The sequence below is a fragment of the Onychomys torridus genome, chromosome 8 (genome assembly GCF_903995425.1).
Source record: "Onychomys torridus chromosome 8, mOncTor1.1, whole genome shotgun sequence".
In the NCBI taxonomy this organism is placed as follows: domain Eukaryota; kingdom Metazoa; phylum Chordata; class Mammalia; order Rodentia; family Cricetidae; genus Onychomys; species Onychomys torridus.
Window position 1 is genome coordinate 95,022,453 of NC_050450.1, and position 25,454 is coordinate 95,047,906.

Genomic DNA, 25,454 nt, shown 5'->3' on the forward strand with positions numbered 1-25,454 from the left:
GTATGTTCAGAGGGCGAAAAGATTTCACTGAAGCCATGAGGCAAGTGTCAATTGTCCTATAGCACTCAGCTTGAACATTGCCTTAAAAATGTGTGCCATGCATGCAGCTGGGCCCATGTGTAGTCCTGACTACCTATGAGGCTGAGGTGGGAGGACAGGGGTTTGAGACCGGCCTGGGCTGCATTGCTAGACCCAGAAGAACCACCTACAGCAAATAAATATGGACAAATAAAGAAATAAATAAGAACCACACCATCAGCTCTCAGAATTCTTCTACTAAGCAGCAAACACAAGGCTCAAGGGTTAGTATAAAAATGAACTTTACATGAATAGTTTTTGTAGCAATTTTTTAAAAAAGTATCCTAACATCAAAACAACACTTATTTTACCCATGCTTCCATTAGTCAGAAGTAACAGTTATTAATTTCAACTTCAACAGATTAAGAATGTACAGTAAGGGTGCTGAAGAGATGGCTCAGAGGTTAAGAGCACTGACTGCTCTTCCAGAGGTCCTGAGTTCAATTCCCAGCAACCACATGGTGGCTCACAACCATCTGTAATGAGATCTGGTGCCCTCTTCTGGCCTGCAGGGATACATGCTGTATACATAATCAATAAATAAATCTTAAAAAAAAAATGTACAGTAAGACATTTGTTTCCATTAAAAAATGAGACTGACCAAACAGATATATAATGCATGCTAGTGCATATCAAAACATTGTAAGTCAAGGCACCTGTACTGCAGCCATGCACACAAGGGCTCTGGTGTCCATGAGGATTGGGGCCCAGTAACTACCTTTCATTTCAGAACATAAGGAGCAGAAAGACCAGCTCCCTGCCTACCAGGGCATCTTAGTTCAACTACTGGTATGTATATAGTAACTTTTCCAGTGGGAAAGAAGTTACCTGCAGGACAGTCAAGGATGCACTTTGGGCCCGCTCTCAATGAAGAAAGCAGAAAAGTGCAGAGCAATCCTACACTCCATGAACTGCAATCAAGAGTTCCTTGATTCCCTGCAGGATTCTGCAAATCCTTCACTGCAGGCCCTGCAGAGAAAGTGGACTTTTCAGCTGTCTCTAGTGCATGTGCCACGGAGTGAAGACATCTTACTTCAAATCAATGATGAGGTATAAAAAACGAGCTCATTCAAACGATGAGAGGTCGCGAGAGTGAATGAATTCCTTTAGGGAGAATTCGTATTTACACCGGTTTTGTGGTCTTTTCCTAGCTAGCTAGGAACTAGACCTAACTAGACATTAGCTAGCTGACTTTAATATAAAGGACCTAAAGAAGGATGGTGGGAACTGAATCTGGAAATACTTAAGACACCCTGAAATGAAGTCTTAAGAGAGATGATGCCCTGCTCAGTAACCTGCTGGAATGACCATGGAAAACCAACTGTAGCCTACATCATGCTGCTTTTCAAGCCTGATATTCTTAATGCCTATGTTCATCCCTCTCAACAAGGGTGGAAAGATAGAGACAGAGACATGAAAAGGGACAGAACACAGACAAGCACGTGAAATGCACACAGCACATGAAGTGCTGGCTGGGGTCAGGAAAACCAAGTACTGGGCTTAACCTGGCCTCTGTGGTCACAGACAATTGCTCTATGTCTACAGGAGAACTTCTAGGACTCCTTCCCACTGAAAAATGAACATGAATAAACAACTGTCAATACTATAAACTTACAATGTGTACCCCAAACATGGAGGCCCAGCATTCCCCGCCCCCCCGTTTTTTTCAGGACAGGGTTTCTCTGTGTAGCTTTGCGCCTTTCCTGGATCTCACTCTGTAGACCAGGCTGGCCTCGAACTCAGAGAGATCCGCCTACCTCTGCCTCCCCAGTGCTGGGGTTACAGGCGTGCGCCACCACTGCCTGGCCAGCATTCTTAAATAAGACTATTTCTGCATTTTTTTTTTTCTTTTTTCTTTTTGAGCTGAGGAACGAACCCAGGGCTCTAACACTGAGCTAAATCCCCAACCCTATTTCTTCATTTTAAGATGGTTCCTAAGGAAATTACAGTCTATCTCTTCTGACATAAATAATAGAGAACTCCAAAACACATTTATCATGCAAATGAATTTCACTAGGGAGGTCTGACATGACAGGGTTTAAGAATTTACAGGCATGTTTCTATGAGTCCCAGGAAGTGATCATCCACCTCTGTGGTGGTTGTGGTGCAGAGCAAACAACATACAATAACTTGAAAACTTAGACCATGAGAATAAGCTTGGCGTGTTCCTCTTGCCTCGTGGAAGTTAAAATGGCCATGCATGTTAAAAAGAATCCTGTACGTTCACATTAAGTCCACAGCTGCTGGGTAATGTCAGTACCACCCGCTGGCAGAGCTAGCGGCTTTCTGTATCATTTCCATCACTAACATGGCCACTACATATATGCTGCCCTCTCTTCTGGGAGCTCATTTTACTTCAAAATGAGACTTTAAAGACTTAAGTTCCCCCTCCCCCAAATAATGTATAAAGTACATACCTCCACGTGATACCAAAAGTTGGTCTAGGAGAAGGATATGGCCATATGTCCAAGGCAGGTTTTGCATTATAATTAAAGTAAGGAACTTCCCGGACCCCTCCTTTTCTGGCCAGCTTCTTCAAGTCATCACTAGGCAACACAAAAATGCTCTTTTTGCTGCTCTTGGTAACAAACTTCCTATAGGACGGCAGGGCTGTTCCAGAACGGGTCTTCTTGGGTCTTGAGAACTTCATCAGTTTCACCTTGTCTCTTGTGGAGTATTCTTTGCTCACGGTCATAGAGGTCACGAGTGTGCTTCCTGCAGTGGTCAGGGAGTCCGTCACTGTCGTGGTGACCACCGTTTTGCTTTGCTCCTTTACAGAGATGGTGTCCATTCCAGTGTCTGGGCAAGGTGTGGAGAGCCTTGTCACAGTGGTGGTGGTGGTAGTGACAGTGGATCTGGCACAATTTTCTGTGGAAGAAACCACAGTTTGCTTGTCCCCCTTTGCCACCTTAATGACAGTTTTTGACTCTGTGGCAACTGTGGATGTCATCGTGGTGACTTCTGTGATGATTGTTTTCCTTTTGGATTCTCCATTGACATTCTCGTCTTTGCTGGAGGGCAGACCATTTTCATCCATGAAGTCATTACTAAGGTTAGACATCTCTTCAGAAGTAACAGGAGATGGGGTAACCTTCTTAACCTCTGGACTCTCAGTTTCCATATCTTCCACCTGATTAAATGAGTTGCTTTCTGGACAAGGGGCTGGGGGTATGGTTACCTGGGTACTGTCTGACTCTTTGGTGGATGGGAGGGTATGGAGGCTGTCTTGGTGATTACCTTTGGCATCTGAAGAACTCAGTGAATGCGAGTTGGTTTCAGAACTGTTTTGTTCATTGAAATCTTCCATGATGATGTCACCATTAACAAGCGGCTTCACGGCAGATTCCTTAACAGCCAGTGACTTGATATTTCCAGGGATGACTTTATTGACATTATTGACCTTTGGTTCAACAGCACCACTCACAACGTTACCGTCGGAGCCGTCCTTCACGCACTGCCCCTTCAGGTAGTCCTTAGCTTTACTGTCTTTGCCATTCATCTGAAGTTGATTTGCCTTATGTCCTTTCTTTTCAGACTCTCGAGTGTCATTGTTCTTTCTGTCAGTGGTATGTTTTAGGCTTATCTGGTCAGTGCACTTGTTAACTGGTCTCCCATCCAGCTTTTGGTGCTGACCTGCTTGTTTACCATTTGCTTCAGTTACCTTACCCTGTAGTTTATCTTCACAATTTTCAGTGGATTTAGGAACTAACTCACATTTTGACGGCTCCGCACTCTCCATGCCTTGATCTGGAGTTATGAACTGCTCAGAGATACGTTCATTGCTATTCTGAACGATCATATCTTCTTCACTGCTATCTTGAATAGACATGGTATCAGAACTATTTTCCAAAGTGCTATTACATTCAGATTCACAACCTGCTTTCCCATCAAAGTCCATTGCTCTTGGGAAGGATGGGGCTTCTCTGTCACTGGCACTTTTAGGTACTGATGCTGGTACAGTACTCGTGGAAGAAGGCATGGCTGTGCTGCTATCTTCCTGTGGGAGTGGCTTTTTGCTCTTAGAGGTCAAAGTGCCAACATCACCTGCACTGGTTGGTTTAGAGTCGTCAATGATAAAGTCACTTCCTTGTGTTTTAGTTTGACTTAGATCCAGTCCCTTACTGGCAGGCTCAGAGATACTGGCATCTCGGGCACTTCCAACAGAGTGCAGTCTCTGACAGTTTGGCCCTGAACTCTCAACAGAGACATCATCTGACACTTGATCTTTTGCGTAGAGTTTGTTTTTGCTCAGACTAGGGTCACTTTGAGAGCACCCCTGTCCCGAGTCCCCAGGGCTAGCCTGGCTCGGACTGGGGCTTTGTTCCTGTCTGAGCCAGTCACCCTGACACCCTTCGCTGGCCTTTGCAGTCACTGCTGATTCAGAGGGGCTTTTCAGAGCACTGGTAAGGGGCTTGCCTACGCCCTTCACCCCACTCTCCAACTTCAACTTTTCAAGGCGCTGCTTCTCTTCCAGTGTGAACTGTCGAATCCGCCTTTCCAGGAGCCCATCTAGCTTAGAGGATTTTGTTTTCTTTTTATAACTAGTCCTTAGGTGGAATCCCTCACTGACATTGACCACATCCACTTGAGTATGCTCCTGACAGTTTATATGGGACTCTGTTCTGACAGTATCATCTATCTCCATTGGTTCTTCCTTGAATGATTTGTCATTATCAGAATCTAAAACTTCTTTGACATCTGTGAATTAAAGACATTGATAAAAATGTAATTTTTATTCTGAATTTTTTTTTTTTTTTGAGCTGAGGATCGAACCCAGAGCCTTGCGCTTACTAGGCAAGCACTCTAAAATTGAGCTAAATCCCCAACCCCCTAAAAGACTGATTGATTGATTGATTGATTGATTGATTATGTATATAGCATGTATGACTGCAGGCCAGAGGAGGGCAACAGATCTCATTACATATGGTTGTAAGCAAGCATGTGGTTACTGGGAATTGAACTCAGGACCTCTGGAAGAGCAGTCAATGCTCTTATCCTCTGAGCCATCTCTCCAGCTAAAGGAATGAATTTTACTCATGAGGAATTCTCATTTTTAGAAGTATCTACTATTGCTATTTTCATATGTACAGGAAGGTCATGGACACTACTAAACTTTAAATGGGGTTAAAAAATAGATACATTTCAAATACTAGATGATTCTAATTTTTGCTGCCTAAATTGATGGGATCCTATAGTGGGAAAATGACTTAGCCTATGACAGGCTATTGAGTATATTGTGCCTACAAGTATGGTTAGTTTCAACTGTGCTGAGCTGGAGATATATCACCCAGTACTGGGAGGAGGCAGAGGCAGGAATAGCATGAGTTTGAGGACATCCTGGGCCACATACCAAAACTAATCTGAACAAAAACCACTTCTGGTACATGTACTCTGTGTGTGTGTGTGTGTGTGTGTGTGTGTGTGTGTGTGTGTGTGTGTGTGTGTATTCCTCCCTTCCCCCCAGGAACTCACTGTGTAGATCAGGCCTGTGTTTGCAATGTTTCTTCAGATTCAGCTTCCTGAGTGCTACAATTACAGATGATTTATTTGTGTTTTTTTCATTTGTTAAAAATTTCCATCCAGTTTTATTACTTATAAACACTTCAAAATTAGTGTTTGATTTGAGCAGAAAAGTCAGATTTTTCTAGATTTTGGAGAAATGACATGTGATCCATAAAGTGTGTCATGGAGTCAGTTAGCAGTCAAGGCAGAAACTTTGTTTTTGTGGACAGAGTCTCAATCTGTAGCCCCTGCTAGCTCAGACTCAAGTCAACCTTCTGCCTCGGTCTCCTATGTACTAGGATTATAGGTGTGAATCATCATGCCAAACCTATGTTTTTGTTTCATGCATGTATATGTTTGTTTATGTTCCTGTGCCTGTGTGTCTGGATTCTTTTTCAGTATGTCTCCATTTTATTCTTTGAACCCATAGCTCACCAATGCAGCTAGTTTAGCTAGCAAGGCTCTGTCTTCAAGTGCTGTAATTCCAGGCAGGCCACCAATGCTCAACCAGCATGTATGTGGACTCTGGGACTACAAGCTCCTAGTCCTCATGCTTAAGCACCAAGCCCATTATCCAGTGGGCCATCTCCCAAGTTTGTTTATATGTTTAAACAAAATAATAATAAGTTTAAAACACTTTTTGTTTACATGTCTCACTGGCCCTAAACTTTCTTAAAAGCTTAAATATCATGTTCTCATTTAATCCCACAATTCCATTCCTTGGTATACCACTAAGAAGTAAAAATCTGTGCCTACAGAAATACTTGGGACACAAAACTGGTGAGATGGCTCACGAGTAAAGGATTTGCTATCAAGTGTGTATGAGGTTCTGAGTTTGATCCCTGAAACCCACAAAACAAATAAATAAATTAATTAATGTTAAAAAAAAGTTAGCTGGTTATGGTGGCACTGCTGTGGATATCGCTCTGTGTAAATAAAGTTCTGATTGGCCAATGGCCAGGCAGGAAGTATAGGCGGGACAAGGAAGAGGAGAAGGCTGGGAAGTAGAAGGCTGGAGAGACACTGCCAGCCGCTGCCATGAGAAGCAACATGTAAAGACACTGGTAAGCCACAAGCCATGTGGCAAAGTATAGACTAACAGAAATGGGTTAATTTAAGATAGAAGAAGTAGATAACAAAAAGCCTGCCACGGCCATACAGTTTGTAAACAATGTAAGTTTCTGTGTGCGTTCTTGGTTGGGTCTGAGCGACTGTGGGACTGGCCTGGCGGGTGAGAGAGATTTGTCCTGACTGGGCCAGGCAGGAAAACTCTAACTACATGGCACCTTTAAACCCAGCACTCAGGAGGCAGAAGTAGGTAGATTTCTGTATATTCCATGCCAGCCTGTTCTACATAGTGAGTTCCAGGGCTAATCAGTCAGACTCTTTCTTAAAAAACAAAACAAGAAACAAATCCTAAAACTGAAGTGTTAGTATTCATAACAGTTAGAAAGCAGAAACAGCCCAATTACTCACTGATCAATGACTGGGCAGATGCATTGTGGCCCTATCAATACAGTGGAGTATTCTTTGAAATACACTACAATGTGGATGAACCTTGAAAACATCACGCTGGATTAAAGGAGGTCAAGAGACTGCCTAATTTCATTTAAATGAAATGTCTAAAACAGACAAATCCACCAAGAATAGACTGATGGGTTGAGATCAGAAAGCAACCTTCTTTTGGCATGATGAAAATAGGCTCAAATTGTCATAAATGCTGAACAAGTCTGTGAACAATGACAGCCCTGACAGCTTAGTGAGGTGTATCACCCACTACACGAATTACGCTCTTTTGAGATGGTACTCTCATCACCCCGCCCCGCCATACTGGACCCTGCTTACCTTGGTCCTTCTTCTCAGACACCTTAGATAATTCCATGGCACTTTCACCTGCTCCAGTGGCAGCTTCTGCATCTTCTGCCTCACCTTTCTCAGAATCACCATCTGTCTTAATTTTTTTTGGACTTCGTGGACTTTTTCTTTTGTCTGATTCATCCTTATTTTCATCTGTATTATTTTTGGCTAAAAAGAATCACATGTATGGACATAGATAGTCTTAATACTAGAATTTTTAAAATAAGTTTTATTTTTCTTTTGTGTTTGTTTTCGTTTTTCAAGCCAGGTTTGTAGTTCTGGCTGTCCTAGAATTCACTCTGTAGACCAGGCTGGCCTCAAACTCAGAGATCCACCTGCCTCTGCCCCTGAATTCTGGAATTCCTCTGCTGGAATTCAAGGCATGTGTCACCACCGCCCAGCTTATTTTTATTCTTATTTATGTGTGCCTGTGTGTCTTTACACATATCTGTGTGCAGATGCCTGAAGAGGTGAAAAGAGGAAATCAAGACCCCTGCAGTTACAGGGGCTTGTGAGGTACTGAACGTGGGTGCTAGGAACCAAACTCTGGTTCTCTACAAGTGCTCTTCACCTCTGAGTCACCACTACAGCACTGCAGCCTCCTAATCTAAGAACTGAATAGAGTGAGTTCATGGAAAACCACCAAGTACTATCCAATAAGCATATTTCATTATTTCTAATTAAAAACCAAACCCAAATGAAGGAGCATATGCCTTCCTACATTTAAGCTGAAGTTAATTCCCGAGGGCACTCAGGACACAGCATACACAAAGGAGTCTCTGTCACTTCCCTTCTAGGTTGCTAGGTTAATAGTACTGAAAATGTCAGCTAGTACTGAATAGAAGGTCTTGGGGCAGGTGGAACCAAAAGAATCCAGATTTTGAAAATAATTACATGGCTGAATATTTTTAAAAAATTATTTTCTCTCATTTTTTCTTTAACTAAAATCCTACATATCAAAGCCTTATAAAGGTAATTTAAAAATCTTTAGGGTTTCTGGAGCTAAAGAGCTAGCTTAGCTGGTTAACAGCATTTGTGAGTTTTGCAGAGGACCTGGGTTCAGTTCCCAACACCCACATGGTGGTTCACAGCCATCTCTAACTTCAGGGCCTGGGGACTGAATGTCCTCCTTCTGGCTTCTGTGGGCACCAGGCCTGAGTATGTGTTACAAATAGATACATGAAGGCAAACACTCATAAACATAAAATATAAATAACCTTAAATAAAAAACTTTAGAACTTGTAAATTAGTAAATCACAACAGTATTTTCCACATGCTATTAGAAATTTCATAAGGATACACTTATCTGAAATAAGGTCACTACACTATGACACTCTAAAAACTAACAGCAATTACAAGTGGTTCTATGAACAAGACAACCATCGGCACTGGGAACAGTAAGGGTCTCCTGTCACGGCATGTGCCACACAGCAGACTACTCACCTCCTACCAGGGCCTTCCTGTAGTTCACATTGGTATTCCCTGGCAATTTGGGAAGAAACCTATAAACATGCGTTTTACTAATCCAGCTCCAGCCGCCATACCCTGTCACTCTGTACTCCTCTCCTTTTTGTTTCCAAACCTGCAGAAATAAAACACAATGGTTAAACAAGCATACTTGGTATTCGAGTACCTGCCGAACACAGGCTGAGAAGAATTAAGCAACTGGAACAGTTGGTGGCAGAGTGGAAGCGTGTGCAAGCACACGTCGAATGCCCTGAGTTCCATGCCCGGGACCCACGGGGTGACAACAGGAGACCCACGCCTGCCAATTAGGCTGTGACCTCTGCATGTGTGTGTGCTCTCACACTCACAGAGACAGACAGAAGCACAACAATAAAAGAATCAGGCAGGGGGCGGTGGTGGCGCACGCCTGTATTCCCAGCACTCGGGAGGCAGAGGTAGGCGGATCTCTGTGAGTTCGAGGTCAGCCTGGGCTACAGAGCTAGTCCAGGACAGCCAAAGCTATACAGAAACCCTGTCTCGAGACAAAAAACCAAGCAAACAAAAAAAGAATCAAGCAAATTCATTATATTTACCAAATAGTCAGTTTTCAGTAGGAATCTAAAGATTTATGAAGGAACATAACATCCCTACTAAATTTAACAATGTTTTTATCTAGTTTCAACAAACTGGTCTCAAATCCTTAGAGAAACCATGCTCACAAAATTACAGGATGTGCTCACACCACCTCATTAATAGAAGACTGGTACAAGGTAAAGCCGAAGGAGTGCATGGGGACTCCGCAGCACTAGACGGCGCACGCCCAGGCAGGTAGCGGTGCAGTACCTGATGCTTCACCGGAAACGTGTATTTCACCCAGGTGGCCTGCTGCATGGTCTCCTCCTCCTCCTGTTTCTTCTCCTTCTTTTTAACTTTCTCTTTTTCTTCCCTTTCAATTGATGTCATCCTATGTAACCTGAGAATACATGGATTACAAAAAATTACATTTAATTTTGAAAAACGAAAAAATAATGGATATAACAGTGAAAATTAGGAAGAAAACCAGAGAGGGCTTAGGTAGAACCCTACACCCCAGACACTCCCACCAAACAAAAATAAGTACATGTAGCTTTCCCTAGGAGGAGAGCTCAGAGCAGAAAACTGCAAACAGGTCCCTAAAGAAACACTGATGTTTTATTCTGGCAATGTCTCACGCACAACCACCACTACAGATCCCCATAGGAACCCACTCCAAACAGAACTGACACCACACCAACAACTCAGACTCTGACTTTGTTTTTGTTTTTGTTTTTTTGGTTTTTCGAGACAGCGTTTCCCTGTGTAGCTCTGCACCTTTCCTGGAACTCACTTGGTAGCCCAGGCTGGCCTTGAACTCACAGAGATCTGCCTGCCTCTGCCTCCCCAGTGCTGGGATTACAGGCGTGCGCCACCACCGCCTGTTCAGACTCTTGACTTTTTTTTTTTTTTTTTTTGAGCTGAGGATCAAACTCAGGGCCTTGTGCTTGCTGGGCAAGCCCTCTGCCACTGAGCTAAATCCCCAATCCCAGACTCTGACTTTTAACCAGCAAATACAAACACTAAGAGACCTTTCCAGCCAGACACCGTCTTCGCTAAGTGCTGGGGATTAAAGCACAGGGCCTTGGGTATGCTAGGCAAGCACTCTACCACTAAGCTTTTCCATATCATGACACAATTTTTTAATTGATAAAACTCAGGTGTGGGAGCAAAAGCCCTTCCCCTCAGCCCTTGGGAGGCCAAAGCAGCATCTGGAGTCTGAGGGCGCAGCAGGTCGGGCTATCCACTGAGGTGCTGTCTCAGAGGAACAAGGAAGCAAGCGCTCTCTCCTCCCCATCTCCTCGCACTGTACTGAGAGGGCTTTGTGGAGCTCTTTCTTATCAACCTGAGCCTGCAGTTTCAGACACTGCTCACCAGTGTCCTCACAAATTGCTGGGCAGAGTGCAAGGGGTGCCCGTTCTCAGAACTCGGGAGTAAAGCAGGGTTCCAGCCACAGCAAGACCCAGCCTGAGGCACAGGAGCAGGGGTGACTGCCACTACCAGAGGGACCAGCTCCAGCTCAGACACTGAGCCAACACTTTGCCAGAGCACATCACTCTGCTGACAGTAACCAGGCACCAGCTTGTGCCCTTGGTTTCAGTCCACAGCAAACAGATCCTTTCTCACCACCAAATACAAAGGCTTCACTTTGCTTTGGTATAGTTCACTGTGATGTGTGCTGACCCTGAGTAAAATTCTATTGTTCTGGCCACCACCAACCAAGTCTTTATGGGGAAGGAAGCAATACAAGTACAGTCCTGTCTGTTGGGCAGAAAGCCCTGGACACTCAAGAGAGCCCCATCAGGATGGGACCATGTAGGCCAGCTGTCATTCTACACTACTCTGGGGTGACAGATTTTCCTTTCACCTCTCCATAGTCACCTGAGAGCCAGACCATGAGAATGAACTATCAGCTCCACACCCTAATCTCCAGGTAGAACCCGTGACACTGTGCTGTGGTATTATTGCAGATATAACATACAACTCTGTGTGTCTTTCCTCCTGAACACAGGGAGTAGCCCTCCATCGTCCTCCTCAGTGATGGGATGGCAGAGACCAGAAGTTCCTATACTTGAAATGCTGACGAAATGAAGGGAGCACAAGGCACACCCTGCCTGTCATCAATCACAAACCAACCGCTGCCCATCCCTTTGGAGCTGAGGAGCCAAACTGGGAAGAAACACCACTATCCCACTGATTGCTAACGCCTGTCTGGTCCTTTGTCTCACTTGTGCTGGACTATTAATTAGTCCTTTTCCCTTATAAAAGGTCTTTGTCAAGTGAGGACATTTCCATTTGTAGTGCAAAGATTTTCCCTCTATTTGCCATCTCTTTTTTGAGTTTGATTACAATGGTTTTCCACTTAGAATTTTAAATATATGTGTCCAATTTCCTCCTCCATGGCACCTGGAGGTTCTGTTTAAAAAGAAAAGTATCAGAACAAAAATACAAATTAATTCATGTTTTGTCTTTGCATTGTGGTCTTGTTCAGTTGTTTTTAAATCTTGATCAATTTGATCTTTGTCTCACAAAACATGCCCTCTTTACTCAATGACATGAGAACTCTGAGTATACTGTTCTGCGGCTTCTGATCAGGAAGTGTTTTGACAGCTTCAAATATTTAGTTATATTTTTTGAGACAAGGTTTATGTATTTGTAGCTATATGTAGCTCAGGCTGGCCTCAATCTTAATTCTCCACCCTCTACTATGTAAGAGATTAAATTCAAGGCTTGTGCACCTCAATCTAATACCTATTCTTTAAAGAATAATTATTTTATTACTTATTTACTGTGTAGGTATGAGAGCATGTGTTTATATGCACTTAACATTTGTAGGGGCCCACAGAAGCCAGAAGAAAGAATACACCAGATCCCTGGTACTGGAGTTAGAGACAGTTGTTAATCATCACCTGAGTGCTAGGAACTGAACTCAAGTCTTCTGGAAGAGTAACCAGTCCTCTTAACCACAAAGCCACCATTCCAACCCTGTTTTTGCTGTTTGTTTCCTGACACCGGATCTCATATATCCCACGATGGCCTCAAGTTTCAGGCTAAGACTGCCCTTGTATTCCTGATCCACCTGCCTCCATGTCCCAAGTACTGAGATTGAAAGCATGTGGCACCATGGCCGACTTGTTACTTTCTAAGCTAGGATCTTACTAAGCTCAGGTCATCGGGGTTGGCAGGAGCCTCTACTCACTAGACCCAAGATTTTAACAGAGTATTTTAATCGTGTGTGTGTGTGTGTGTGTGTGTGTGTGTGTGTGTGTGTGTGTACATACATGTGTGTTTGGATTGTGAGTGCCTGAGTGTGTAGGCCATCAAGGTGAGCTCTCAGACCTCATCAGAGAAGTATTTCTGTGCAGTGGTTAGGGCAATTAACTCAGACATTCATAGGCTGGTCACATACAGAGAACACCTGTCTGTGGACTGCTCATTCACAAATGGCATATCTGTATCGATTCACTTCCCCTAAGGCTGAGGCCCATCACAAAAGAGGGCAAGAAAGATGCTAAGTACCAGAGGTTGGGGAAGACTAGACCCTAACAGCATCTTCTAGACAAAGCAAGATTTCTGCACTCATGAAATTACAGCAGGGATGACTTTCAACATTTCAGCACAGAGACTCCCTGACTCCCAAGCCCCAGACAGGGTCTTACCATGTAGCCTTCACTGGACCTTGCTGTGTAGACCAGGATGGCCTCAAATTCACAGAACTCTGCCTACCTCCATCCCACAAGCATGGAGAGTAAAGGAGAGCACCATTACACCCAGTTCAGCTTGTCCTTCTAACTTACAGAGTTTTAGTACTATTTTTCTATATAAAACTTTCAATTATCTTATCAAATTCAACCCCCAAAAACCCAACTACAAACAAGTGAAATTTTATAGTAACAGGACAAAAACTGACATCACCCAGAGACTTATTCTGCTTGTCTTTTGCCTTTTTGTGTTTGCCTTGTAGACCAGGCTGGCCTCGAACTCACAGAGATCCGCCTGCCTCTGCCTCCCAAGTGCTGGGATTAAGGGTGTATGCCACCACTGCCTGGCACTTTTTTGGCTTTAATTGCTTGGTTTGGGGGATAGCCTTGTTTCTGTAGTCCAGACCTCAAACTCAAGGTGATCCTGCTTCCTCTGCTTCCCTAAGTGCTACCATTACAAATATGAGCCACCATACTGAGCTTGTTAAATGTTTTATTTTCTTATATATTCCTATTTTGAAAGTTAGGGGATTACACCACTGGAGTGATCCAGCAGGACAGCAGATAGTTAGACTGACTCTTCCAGGCTTTAAAGGGTCACTAAGTAAGTGCAACACATTTGCAACAATATTTTTGATAGTTTATTTGTTTAGAGAGCATCCTACAACTTGTGACCCTCTTACCTCAACCTCAGTGCTGGAGTTAAAGGAATATGCAACCACTCCTCGCATAACTACATAAATACACACATATGTTTATTTACTTTTATTTAGCTTCAAATTCTGAGAATAAAATCCAAAGTCTTGTGCATATAGTCCAGTCCTTATAATAATTTTTAAAACTTTTTTATTTTCTAAGGTGTGTGTGTGTGTGTGTGTGTGTGTGTGTGTGTCTGCGGACACAGGTGTGCTGGGGCATGCACATGCATCTGGAGGCCAGAGGAGGACACAAGGTATCTAACACCTTATTGGTTTCTAAAGGACAGGGCCTCTCAATGAACCATTGTTTCTGTTAGACTGGCAGGTCAGAGAGCCTTCATGATGGGTCTATTTCCCAAATACCTGGTTCCTAGCAATGGGCTTCCAGGTATGTGCTACCTCAACCGGAAGTGTGTGTGCTGGGCAGTGAACCTGAGTCCCTGAAGGGTGGCAAGGGCTCTTGTGCGGACTTCTACTGCTTGCTCGAGAACACATCTCTGAGTCTGCTTGGTAGCTATGTGGTCTTTGGGCAGACATGCAAGTGTATCCTTAGCATAGTGTTGGCATTCTGTAATAAATGCTTCCAATTGTGACTTCCTGGGGCTGGAGACAGCTCAGCAGTTAAGAGCAACAGCTGCTCTTGCAAAGAGCCTGGTTTGGTTCCCAGAACCCACACAGCTAACAGTCTGTAAATCCAGCTCCAGTGGGTTCTAACACCCCCTTCTAGCCTCTGCAGCCACCAGGAATACACAGGATGAACAAACACACATCTAAGCAAGGCAGACACAGACACAGAGACACAAAGACACACACTTTTCCATCCTGTCAAAATGTTTTTCACTTGTAATATCTTTTAATATGTATGTGGGACTTGACAAGATAGCTCGGGGGGCAAAGCCACTTGTCAAGAATAAAACTTCTCTCCATCTATTCATACCCATGGCATGCACAAGTCCACACACATATAAACACATAATAAATAAATAAAGTTTGAAAATAATAGAAAGTACTATTTGATCTCATTCCATCTTCATTACAGTCTTGCATTCTGGGAACTAATGGAGGTTGGGAAGAGGTAGTCTCTACTGTGAGCTCTTGGGCTTTTCCATGATCATTAACGATCAAGCATTTCAGAAGTATCCAATGTTCATCAATCCCCACGCTCAGAACTCACTCACCTGGTGTGTCCTAAAGACTCCCGCCATATTGGCAGCATCACAACCGGCTTAACTGCACACTCCAAAATTGCAAGAGCCAATGCAAACTCTCTGGGTTTACTACACATCTGAACGGCCTTGATCCAATTAGCCCTGCATTGCAGAGGGAAAAATTACTTTATTCCATTGTTCTTAATTGAAAACACGATAGCCATAGTCTACCATGACTCAGCTTCATAGCTCCAGTGAGAAAGCGTTCTAGGTGGCAGACGTATGTACACAGGCATATATATTGAGGGTGCCTAGCTCAGAGAACTGGAGATTTTATCCACTAGGAGCAACTTCAGGCATCACGCAGCCCTCTCAATTCCTTAACTTACAAACATTCTTTCTCTTTGGTCTCCACTTGACTCCAGGGATAAAATTCTGATACCCAAAGTAATCCAAGGATCAATTTTCGGTAATTAGCATACTGACAGCAGCAACAGAAGGACTTGTATCCTTACCTGTGTGAAGCCCAATTGGGATGGAGAAAGGATGAAGGGATGTTGCTTTCTAGCTGTGTGATGGTGAGTCTCAGCGTAGATATGGTAAGGACTTTGGAGCCATGAACAGATCCATTCCATTTGAACTCCCCAGCTGGAGTGAGACAGAATTTATGTGCCAGGTGCCTCCTCTTGTCATGGTCCTCCCTGTGCTGGTGCTTATTCAGGGCAAAGGAGTTGGTAGAGTACTGATTGTGGTAGACACGGTACTTCCCTTCTTGTCCTAGCTTAAAATAATTGTTGATGTTCCCTTTCATGACCACTTCCTTTTTGGTGCTCAACCGTGAAACTTCTCCTTGGGAGTTAACTACCAGCACCTGATGAGGAAAATAAAGCTGTCAGGATTTGTGCCAAAGACGGGAATTTTGTCTGACCAACTCTCTTTCAATAATTGTAATCAATTGCTCCAAACAACAGACATCTTACGACCAAGAGGTTGAAGCTGGAAAAAAAGTGGGGGGAAGGGTGCTAAAGAAAAGAAAAGAGGGGTTGGGGATTTAGCTCAGTAGTAGGGCACTTGCCTAGCAAGCACAAGGCCTGGGGTTCGATCCTCAGCTCCAAAGAAGAAGGGAGGGGAGAGGAGGGGAGGAGAGGGGAGGGGAGGGATCATTCTGTGCCACAGCTGATCATGAGTAGAGATGTTCAGTGTCAGTTTTGATCACACAGATAGCTCACTCTGCTCTAACAAGAGCTACAAGAGACAACAGTTGTTCTCAAGTGGTCACAGGAAATGGGCTACATACAGGTGGTCATGGTGATACACGCCTTTAATCCCATCACTGGGAAGGCAGAGGCAGGTGGATCTCTGTCTGAATTTGAGGCCAGCCTGATCTATGTACCAAGCTCCAGGTCAGCCAGAGCTACACAATAAGACATTATTAAAAAAAAAAAGAGGGGGGGGGGATGGGACTAACAAAGAACTGTATGAAATAAAGCTGACTCTAACATCATCTGCTCACTGAATTCCTAATAAATGAACTAAACTTTGGTATATAGATTTATTTGCCATAATACAAGACTAACCGATTGGCTCTTGGTACTCACTACAAGAAAGAAAACACAATTCAAAACTAGGTCAATAAACTTCCTGTCCCTTTTTTAAAGACTTCAGGGTGCATTCCCATTCTAATTATTTGTTTATGTGTGTCTGACTGAGTGTTGGCACGTGAGTACAGGTGCTCTTGGAGGCCACAGGCAGCAGCTCAGATCCCTTGGAGATGGAGTCACCAGCTGGGAGGTAACCACTGGCAGAGCAGCCAGTGCTCTGCACCTCTGAGCCACCTCTCCGTTCACAATTCTAATTACTCACAGTGCACAGAACGCTGTTTTCAACAGAACACACCTCTTTGCCCTCCTTAAACAATTTATTTGCTTCGTGGGCTGCGGCTGCCACCTGCTGACTCTTCAGCTGACTGAGTTTGCTGTCTGGGTTCCGCAGTCTGGTGATGATCCGAGTGGAACCAGCTGCCCCTCTCCCAGCTCCAGGGGACTCCGCCATCTCTCCGTTAGACTTCTCCAATCGGAAATCACCTGTGAGCAAATGAAACCGTCACAGCGATGGCTGACAGAAGTGAGTAACTAAGAGTGCCTTATTTATTCAACACTTACATTACATACCATATATATTTAATGTCCAAGAAAACTAAGCAGATCAAGACATAGGCAAAGCAAATGTCATCAATTCTTGAATGCTTTCCTCAACAGCAAACATCAAAAAGCAAAAATACTGTGAGTCACTCATTATTTTGTAGAAAACAGTGTCACCTGTTTTGAAACTCATCTACTGGAGAGGAGGGGCCTCCAAAAACTTGCAAGTAACAAACATAACAACTCAAATGCATATAAAAATGTTGCCTTGTATAACTAATATGGATGTGTATATTTAAAAGGATAGTTAATTTTAGAAAAATTTCCCACTTAAGTAGTAATAGTATTGAATTTTAAAAGTGCCAACTGAATTTTTCTTTAGAGAAGTTACATAATTATCTATGAGAACTCATTACAACAACTATTTTTTAACATAATAAGGATCTCAACATCTGCTTTATAACTTCATTTTTGACAGTGACAGACTGAATGCCAGAAACAATTTCTGCTTTCTAGATGCACAAATTTCACATTGGATAATGAACATACATACCCAGTCATTCATCATTGTACATTTTCCATTGGCCAGAAAAATTGAACAAGACCTGATTTTTAATTTAAAGCTTAAAAAAAAAAAAAAAAGAAACTAAACAGTGTAGCGTTGGTAAATCCAAGGATGGGAATTTATCGTATTATATATATGGTGGTATTTTAAGCAAGTAGAGACAGATGCAGGTGGAGAAACTAGCTGTTCACTTCAGGGGAGTGCTTAACACTGACTGGCTTGTTCCCTTTCCTACCTGTCCTCCCTCCGGCGGGGGATGTTCGGCCCACGTTAACTGTGTAGCAGGAATAGGGTTATAGGTCAAGGGTCCTGCCACTGGAAGCAACTACAGCACCCAGACAGAACACCCCACCAGCCCACTAGCTAACTCTACCAGCCCGTTATCACCCTATTCCATTTTTCTGGCTTTTAAATCTGGCTTCTCCTCTCCTGTTTCTTCTGTGGGACTGAACCAAGAGCCTTGAACATACTGAGCACGTGTTCTAGCACTGGGCTGAACTCTCACCTTACTACTCTGTTTTTCTATCAGTAAGCAGGAAGAGTGTAAATTAGGGGCTCTAACTTTTACCTCTATAGTAGAAAGACTGTCGCTTGCAGGGAACAAAAAATCCCCAACATTCCAGAGCACACATGAGAAGAGGAAATGTTGAGGAAGATGTCTTGCTAACCGTCTTAGCTTCCCGAACCTGACAGTACACCCGAGACTTTCATCAGCCCTAGACGTTCCAGTCAACACCATTAATAAAATTTCATCTATGTTTTAAGCAAGGTAGATTTCTGTCAACAGCAGTAAATCCTAAATAAGTATCCAACAAGTATTTAAAGACTTGGCCTACAAAATACACCACTGAGTAAGTCAGGATAGATCAAGGACTGAGTATCTTGCCAGGCTAGGCTGGAAAGCCAGTAATCCTGGACACTGCTATCTGTTCTTAGCCTACATGTGCTGGAGCTTTAACGCCAAGGCGCTAAACTCTTGGGACCACTTATTACATCCTGCAATAGACTTTACAGATGCTGTCTGGTTTAGGCTGAACTTGCTGAAAACAGAGAAATAGCAAGGGCTTTCTGAAAGCCTCAGTGTACAGCTGCAATTCAATGCTACTCAGAATCAAGCTTCTGCATTTGCTAGTTTAGCAAAAATGCAAGCGAGGAGGAGCAAGTTCATCTGCAAGGGTCAGCACTGAAGGGCAAGCAGAGGTCCCCATGGAACACACTCTGCCAAGGCCACACTGCTGTCATTAAAAAGTCAATCTAGACAGGTAGCCTGGTGGCAAAACAAGCATCTGCTCTGAACCAGCCCCTCTGGTGAGCACAGGCAAGGGCAAAGGCTACCGGCCCACCAAACGAAGTGACGAAGCAGAAGGGCTCCTGTCCACGGATCTTGAAGCAAGTTCCTAAGTATTAGGAACTAGTGGGAATGCCTCCAAATCTATAAGGGAATGTTATACTGACATAGGGAGTGAGGGTAGACAACTCTCCAATTCTGCCAAATTGCTGTGTACGATTGTTCAGCCAACAGCAATTCCCAACAACCCATACTGTGTAAAGCCAGCAGAAACTAGAGAATGGCCCCCAGAACCTCTCACATGCTTTTCACATGCCAAATCTGCCAAAATAGACCCTCCATTATCAGGACAATAATGTAAAAACAGCTAAAGTCAGAATTTCATATGGGTTATAAACTAAGATAAGATACACTCAAACCTGTCAAACTTAATGCACAGCACACAGAAATCTTAGGCGGGGCCTAAAATATAATTACAGTTATTGGGTACAATTGTGGGCTAAGGGTTTTTGAAAATTTTCAGGTGAGGGTGAGATCTATGCACCACGTGAAGCAATGCACCACGTGAGGCAGAGACATTGTGAATGGATATATGGGAACAGACATGAGTGACCATGCTGTGCTGACCTACCAAAGGATGGAACTGCAGCGACCTGCTGGGTCCTATCTTTAAACCAGCCTTGCTCTTTGGAAAATCATTCCTACCCCATTTCAATCATATACTTTTGTTGGAGCCGTCAATAATACCTTGCCTGCCCTGGCCACAGGTGTGGAACAATATGATCCAAGATAAGCCACTCAAATTCCTTCCTCAAAGACTTTTGATTTGGAGCAGGAGTAGGGGCTTTGTCTTTGGGCCACAGACCTTGGAAAGACATGAAAACAAATTGCTGGTGCCATCTTACCTGCAACTTGGAAAAGCCTGTCTGTATTAGGAGAGAATGGAATTATCACACAAAATTAAGTTGGTTGAAAGGGAGAAAGAGAGAGAAAGACAGAGCAGTTGTTATACCACTGGGCCCACTTACGAGTCAGAAGAACTTGGACTTCCCAATTTTATAAGCTAATTAAATTCCCTCTACATTTGTACTATTTTAAGATGGTCTGGTCACTTACAATTGAAAAAATCCTAAGTAAAACACATCTCCAACCTTATGTCACATTTGAAATTATACTCAAGATAAATTTAAAACACTGCTACAGACTTTTGAGAAATTACTGTAAATATATTTATTTTCATAAGAATGTCTTCCTTAAAAACAAACCAAAACAACCCACAGAAACCCTGCAGAAAGAGATGAAATTTAACGACGTAAAAATGTAAAAATTTCAGACAATAGAGAATTAAGCACAAGAAAGTAATATATAAGCACATATATGAAGCAGATATTAATGACCACAATACATAAGGCAATCCAAAAATGTATGCAAATATATCAAAATTCTATAGGAAAAAGTGAGCTAAAACAGTAATCATCAAAACACAGATTATTAAACACATGAAAAGAAGCAACCACATTCATAGGCAGAGATATGCAATTATTCCCATGAAATACCTTCTTACCACTGGCAAAAAGATAAATGGTTTTATATTTAAGTGTGCAAATAGGGAAACATACAAGTTTGGAAATTAGTAGGGTTGTCCCCTTTGGGTGATTAATTAAGCAATAGTTACTATTATCTGGGAGAGGTACCTACCATTTGCCCAGCCAGTCATCTCCTCACTGTTCCTACACTGCCAGAAATACTCGCAGAGTACAGAGACACTTGTGGAGGCCGGTAGAAAGCACCACCATGGTGACGGCCAAACACCATGCCGCAGCTAAAAACAATGGTTTAACTCTAACAGGAAGAGCCCTACCATGTGTCACTGAGTGGAAAAGGAAAAAACAAGACAATAACACATGCAGAATGATCCTGTTTCTATATTTAAAAAAAGAAAAAGAAAAAAAAGAAAGAAAACAAAAAAAATGTCAACATACAGATATGAACATAATGGAAAATACAAAATACTGATGGTGGGTCTATTTCAGGAGAATAAAAAGGCTTCTATTTTCTCCTCTTACAGGATGTTTTGTAAAGCAGAAGCAGTGAGCTCACGTTGATTAAAAATAAAAACAAAAACAAAACAAAACACTAATTCTTTCTAACCCACTAACTTTGATTTAAAAATTGAAAATGTTTAAAAAGAAGAAGAAGAAGAAAAGGGAAACTCTCCCGAGTGGATGAGGTGCTCTTACCTGTCTCTTCTTGACCAGAGACAGGTGTGCGGGAGTCTCTCTCTCCAAGGTCAGGGTCATCGGCTGCCTTAGCAGAGTCACTCTGGGAGGAACTGAGTTCACTGCTGCTGTTACTGGTTTCCAGATTAGGCTGGATGGAGGCAGTGGTAGCGCTAGTGTTACTGCTGTCACATGTCTTGTTAGAGTCTTCTAGAAAAATAAAATATCTGATTTTTACATTGAAAATCACAATAAAATCCAAACGTCAGAAAAGCACTTAATGGGTGTAGGACTTCATCCCGATGCTGCACATTAGGCAGCAAAGCTGGTCATGGAGGAGTGTGAAGTGTACTGTGTGAGAAGACACTGGTAAGCACTGCGCTATGCGTCCTTACAATCCTGTCTATCAGCTCACAGGCTCTTTATCATCATCTGGCACAAAGCAGATAACTTCCAATAGTCCAGAGCCAAAGAAAAACAACCAACACAACTAATGCACACAACTCAGGGCACATCAGATATGGAAGAAGTGGTTTTGAGAGAAAGCGCCCAAAACATGAAGCTTATATTCTCGCATTTCAAGAGTTTTCAAAGATCTCTATTAGAAATGGAATTAAAGAGATTCTTTACATAAGGCTTTCTAAGTGTGCTCACCTTTTCTGAGTAATTCACAGCATCACTAGCAGTTCAGTTCCTAACAGTACAGAAATTGGTACCAGGAAGAAAGTCTGTCAGCACCCTCGTCCCCACACAGTACTCTTTTGATCACACTAAGTGCAAACAACTGACACTGGGTCACACCGACTACATGAACTGCGGTGATGAATAAGGAAACGATGCCCCCATGGAATGCTTTAGACCTCTGATTGGACCCAATGGGATGGGTGCCACAGCACAGCGAACAGAGAACACAGGAATAATCACAAGGAATGAAAGTTGTCTTTCAACATATGGGAACATGACCACTTCATTCAAGGCAAGAGAACACAAGCTGAAGCTGTGCTCACACATGTAATCCCAAGAGGCTGAGACAGGAAGACTGTCTGAGTAGGAGGCCAACTTAGGCTCCAACAAACAACCTAACAGAACAGAAGGGCAGCCAGGCGGTGGTGGCACATGCCTTTAATCCCAGCACTTGGGAGGCAGAGGCAGGTGGATCTCTCTAAGTCTGAAGCCAGCCTGGTCTACAGAGCAAGTTCCAGGACAGCCAGAGCTACACAGAGAGACCCTGTCTCAACTCCCACCCCAAATAAAACAACCCCAAACGAAACCATAACAGAAAAAGCCTTACAGAAATGATGTCAGTATTATCTGCTACTCATATTTGCCAAATTCCGGACACTAAATCCAGATGCTTATAGTAAATACAAATAATGCTGTCTTTCAAAACAACAACACCCAACTTTAAATCTAGCCTTCTTTCATCTGACCCACATGAAATACTGTGGATCTCTGACTGCACCCAATATGTTGGTTACCATGGCATTTGTCTACTTTAATATTCAAATCCTTTGTTTTTCAGCCTAAATCTGTCATTTTTCCTTTTACCAAACTCCCTGAAAGTGATACTGCTCTCTGTTGAGATGTTATGCCAAGGAAAATGTTGAAAATAGTTACATTTTTAGATTAAATTTTCATATTAAGGCCTGGCAAGCGGGCTCAGCTGGTAAAGGTGCTTCCTGTCCAGCCTGACTATGTGAGTTCCATCCTCAGGAACCACATGGTAGAGAGAGAGAGAAACGAACTCCCACAAGTTGTCCTCTGAGCTCTACTAACATGCACGGCACACCTTACCCCACAGCAAATCAATAAATGATGAAGTAGATAAATACATATTCATGTTACAATTTTTCTACTGCAGGGGCTTCAGACACAGCTCAGAGGCTTGGCGCACTCACTGCTCTTGCAGAGGACCTGAGTCTCATCCTTGGCATCCATATCAGCTGGCTGACAATTGCCTCTAACTCTGGCTCCAGAGATCTGATGCCCTCTTTTGGTTTCCATGGGCACTGCACTTATATCAACGCACGCATGCATGCACGCACAAGAGGGCTGGAGAGATGGCTCAGAGGTTAAAAGCACTGCCTGTTCTTCCAGACGTCCTGAGTTCAATTCCCAATAACCATATGGGGGCTCACAACCATCTGTAATGAGATCTGGTGCCCTCTTCTGGCCTGCAGGCATGATGCAGACAGAATACTGCATACATAATAAAAATCAAATAAATGAATAAATAAATTACTATTTTAAAAAAAGAAAGAAAGAAAAGAAATGCCAAACAGAAGAAAGGTAGTATAGCTTGGAAATATTTTTAAATATAATAAACTTCAAAATGACTAAAATATTAATTCAAAAGAAAATAAAAATTTGGATATACCTGGTAAAAATGAACTGAAAAAACTTAAGAGAGAAGCTCAGGGTAGCTCAGTGGTAAGCACTTGCCTAGCATGATAAGCTCCTGGGCTCAATCCCCAGTACGACAAAACAGACGAACAAGACAGAAAGGCACTTCCATAGCAAATAGTTGCAAATACTTTTAAACATCTTACAATGAAGGGGAAGAAGAGACTTCAATTAGAACAATACAATTCAAAAATTTGACTTAACTGTCTAATGCTGTCCCCAACAACAAATGCGTGTGTTTTCATCAAGTGTAAATGAGACATAATCAATGTCAAACTCACACTGGGAATATAACTCAGTGGCAGAGTGTTTGCCTCGTGACCACAGGTCCAGGGTCCCACATCTATTACACTCAAAACTGATTAGTTCTAGGTGACAGGACAGCAAACCAGCAACTAGTCCTGCAGAGGGACGTGTGGTGATATTTTATTTTTACTGAAATGTGATTTTATTCATATATTAATAAAGTTGCCTTGGGGTCAGAGCAAGCCATAACAGAAGCTGGGCAGTGGTGGCGCACGCCTTTAATCCCTGTGAGGCAGAGCCAGACGGATCTCTATGTTCAAGGATACAACCAGCATGGCGACACACGCCTTTAATCTCAATACCAACTATAGAAGACCTGGAGGTCTGTACAGACAGACAGTGATGAGGAGGTCATGTGGCTGAGTTTACAACCAATGAGAAGGCAGAACAGAAAGTCTATATAAAAGACAGGACACAGGAAGTAGGCGCTTACAGAGAGGAAAGACAGCAGAAGCAGTGAAGGGTAAGGTTTTCAGCTCTCAGCGATTGCTCTGACCTCTTGGCTTTTAACTCTGCAATTGGCTGTGTTTCTCATTTAACAAGATGGTTCCATCTACATGGACGGACACACTGAGGCCATCAGAGCCCCAACTTCAGAAGCAAAGAAAATAAAGGGGAAGAAATAAGGAAGATCAGAGGTTAACAAGCTGGAGAAAAGCATGCAATAGCTGGGTGCAGAGACAGAAAATAACTTCACAGAGCCACTCCCTCCTTTAATTCTATGTGAGTTCTGGAGAAGGAACTCATCTGGTCAGGCCAGCCCTGGAATGATCTCTAAAATAGTTTCTCACTGGCATGGGACTCTGTAAGAAAGCCAGACTGACTGGCCAGTCTTCCCAGCACTGAGATTATCCACCATCATTTAGAGATTTATAGATTCTGGGGCAAGAACTCAGGTTCTTTCAATGGATGAACTGTCTCTCAAGCTCAAGATTACTATTACTGTTAAAATGTATTGATTATTAGTGTGTGGGGTGTGTGTGTGTAGGCCATGTATGTGCCACAAGACACATGCTGAGTTCAGACGACAACTTTCAGGAGCTGGTTACTTCTTTCCACCACAGGTTCTTGGACTTGAACTTAAGTTTGTATGGCAAGTGCTTTTATGCTCTGAGCCATCTCACCAGCCCCCAAGATTATTTTGATGAAGATAAAATAATCTCATTACTAGAGATAGATAAGGATGTCAGAGGAAAATATAAGCTAATCTCAATTATGAAAGTAGATGCAAAACCTTAGCCAAAATATTACAAACCTAGATACAGTAACAGAAGAAAAAAAAGAATCACGACCAAGCTGCACCTAATCAAGGACTATGTATTGGACATTCAAACAAACAACTGAAACTTTTGTTTTAGTGAAGACAGCCTTAAGGGAAAAAGACTTATGCTCTCCAACAACACACACAAACAGAAAGTGTACAAAGAAATGAGAGGCACTTCATTAAAGAGGAGAACCAAATGACCTGTGTGAGTGCGCACACACACACACACACACACACACACACACACACACACACACACAGTGTC

At 42.9% G+C, this 25,454-nt stretch overlaps 1 protein-coding gene across 10 annotated transcripts in view; it reads right to left on the bottom strand.

Annotated features, from left to right (window-relative positions):
• The window catches only part of Bptf (bromodomain PHD finger transcription factor), a 109,228-nt gene that overhangs the window by 38,154 nt on the left and 45,620 nt on the right, over nt 1-25,454 (bottom strand). For 5 of the 10 annotated variants that reach the window (XM_036197238.1, XM_036197235.1, XM_036197236.1 and 2 more), the window contains exons 6-13: nt 21,238-21,426; nt 16,900-17,087; nt 15,519-15,874; nt 15,034-15,165; nt 9,727-9,856; nt 8,881-9,019; nt 7,426-7,605; nt 2,496-4,776 (exon numbers count right to left, since the gene is read on the bottom strand). In XM_036197238.1, the coding sequence (XP_036053131.1) occupies nt 2,496-4,776; nt 7,426-7,605; nt 8,881-9,019; nt 9,727-9,856; nt 15,034-15,165; nt 15,519-15,874; nt 16,900-17,087; nt 21,238-21,426 (3,595 nt within the window). The remainder of the gene's footprint in view (nt 1-2,495; nt 4,777-7,425; nt 7,606-8,880; nt 9,020-9,726; nt 9,857-15,033; nt 15,166-15,518; nt 15,875-16,899; nt 17,088-21,237; nt 21,427-25,454) is intronic. The other 5 variants (XM_036197242.1, XM_036197240.1, XM_036197239.1 and 2 more) reach the window with 2 other exon arrangements.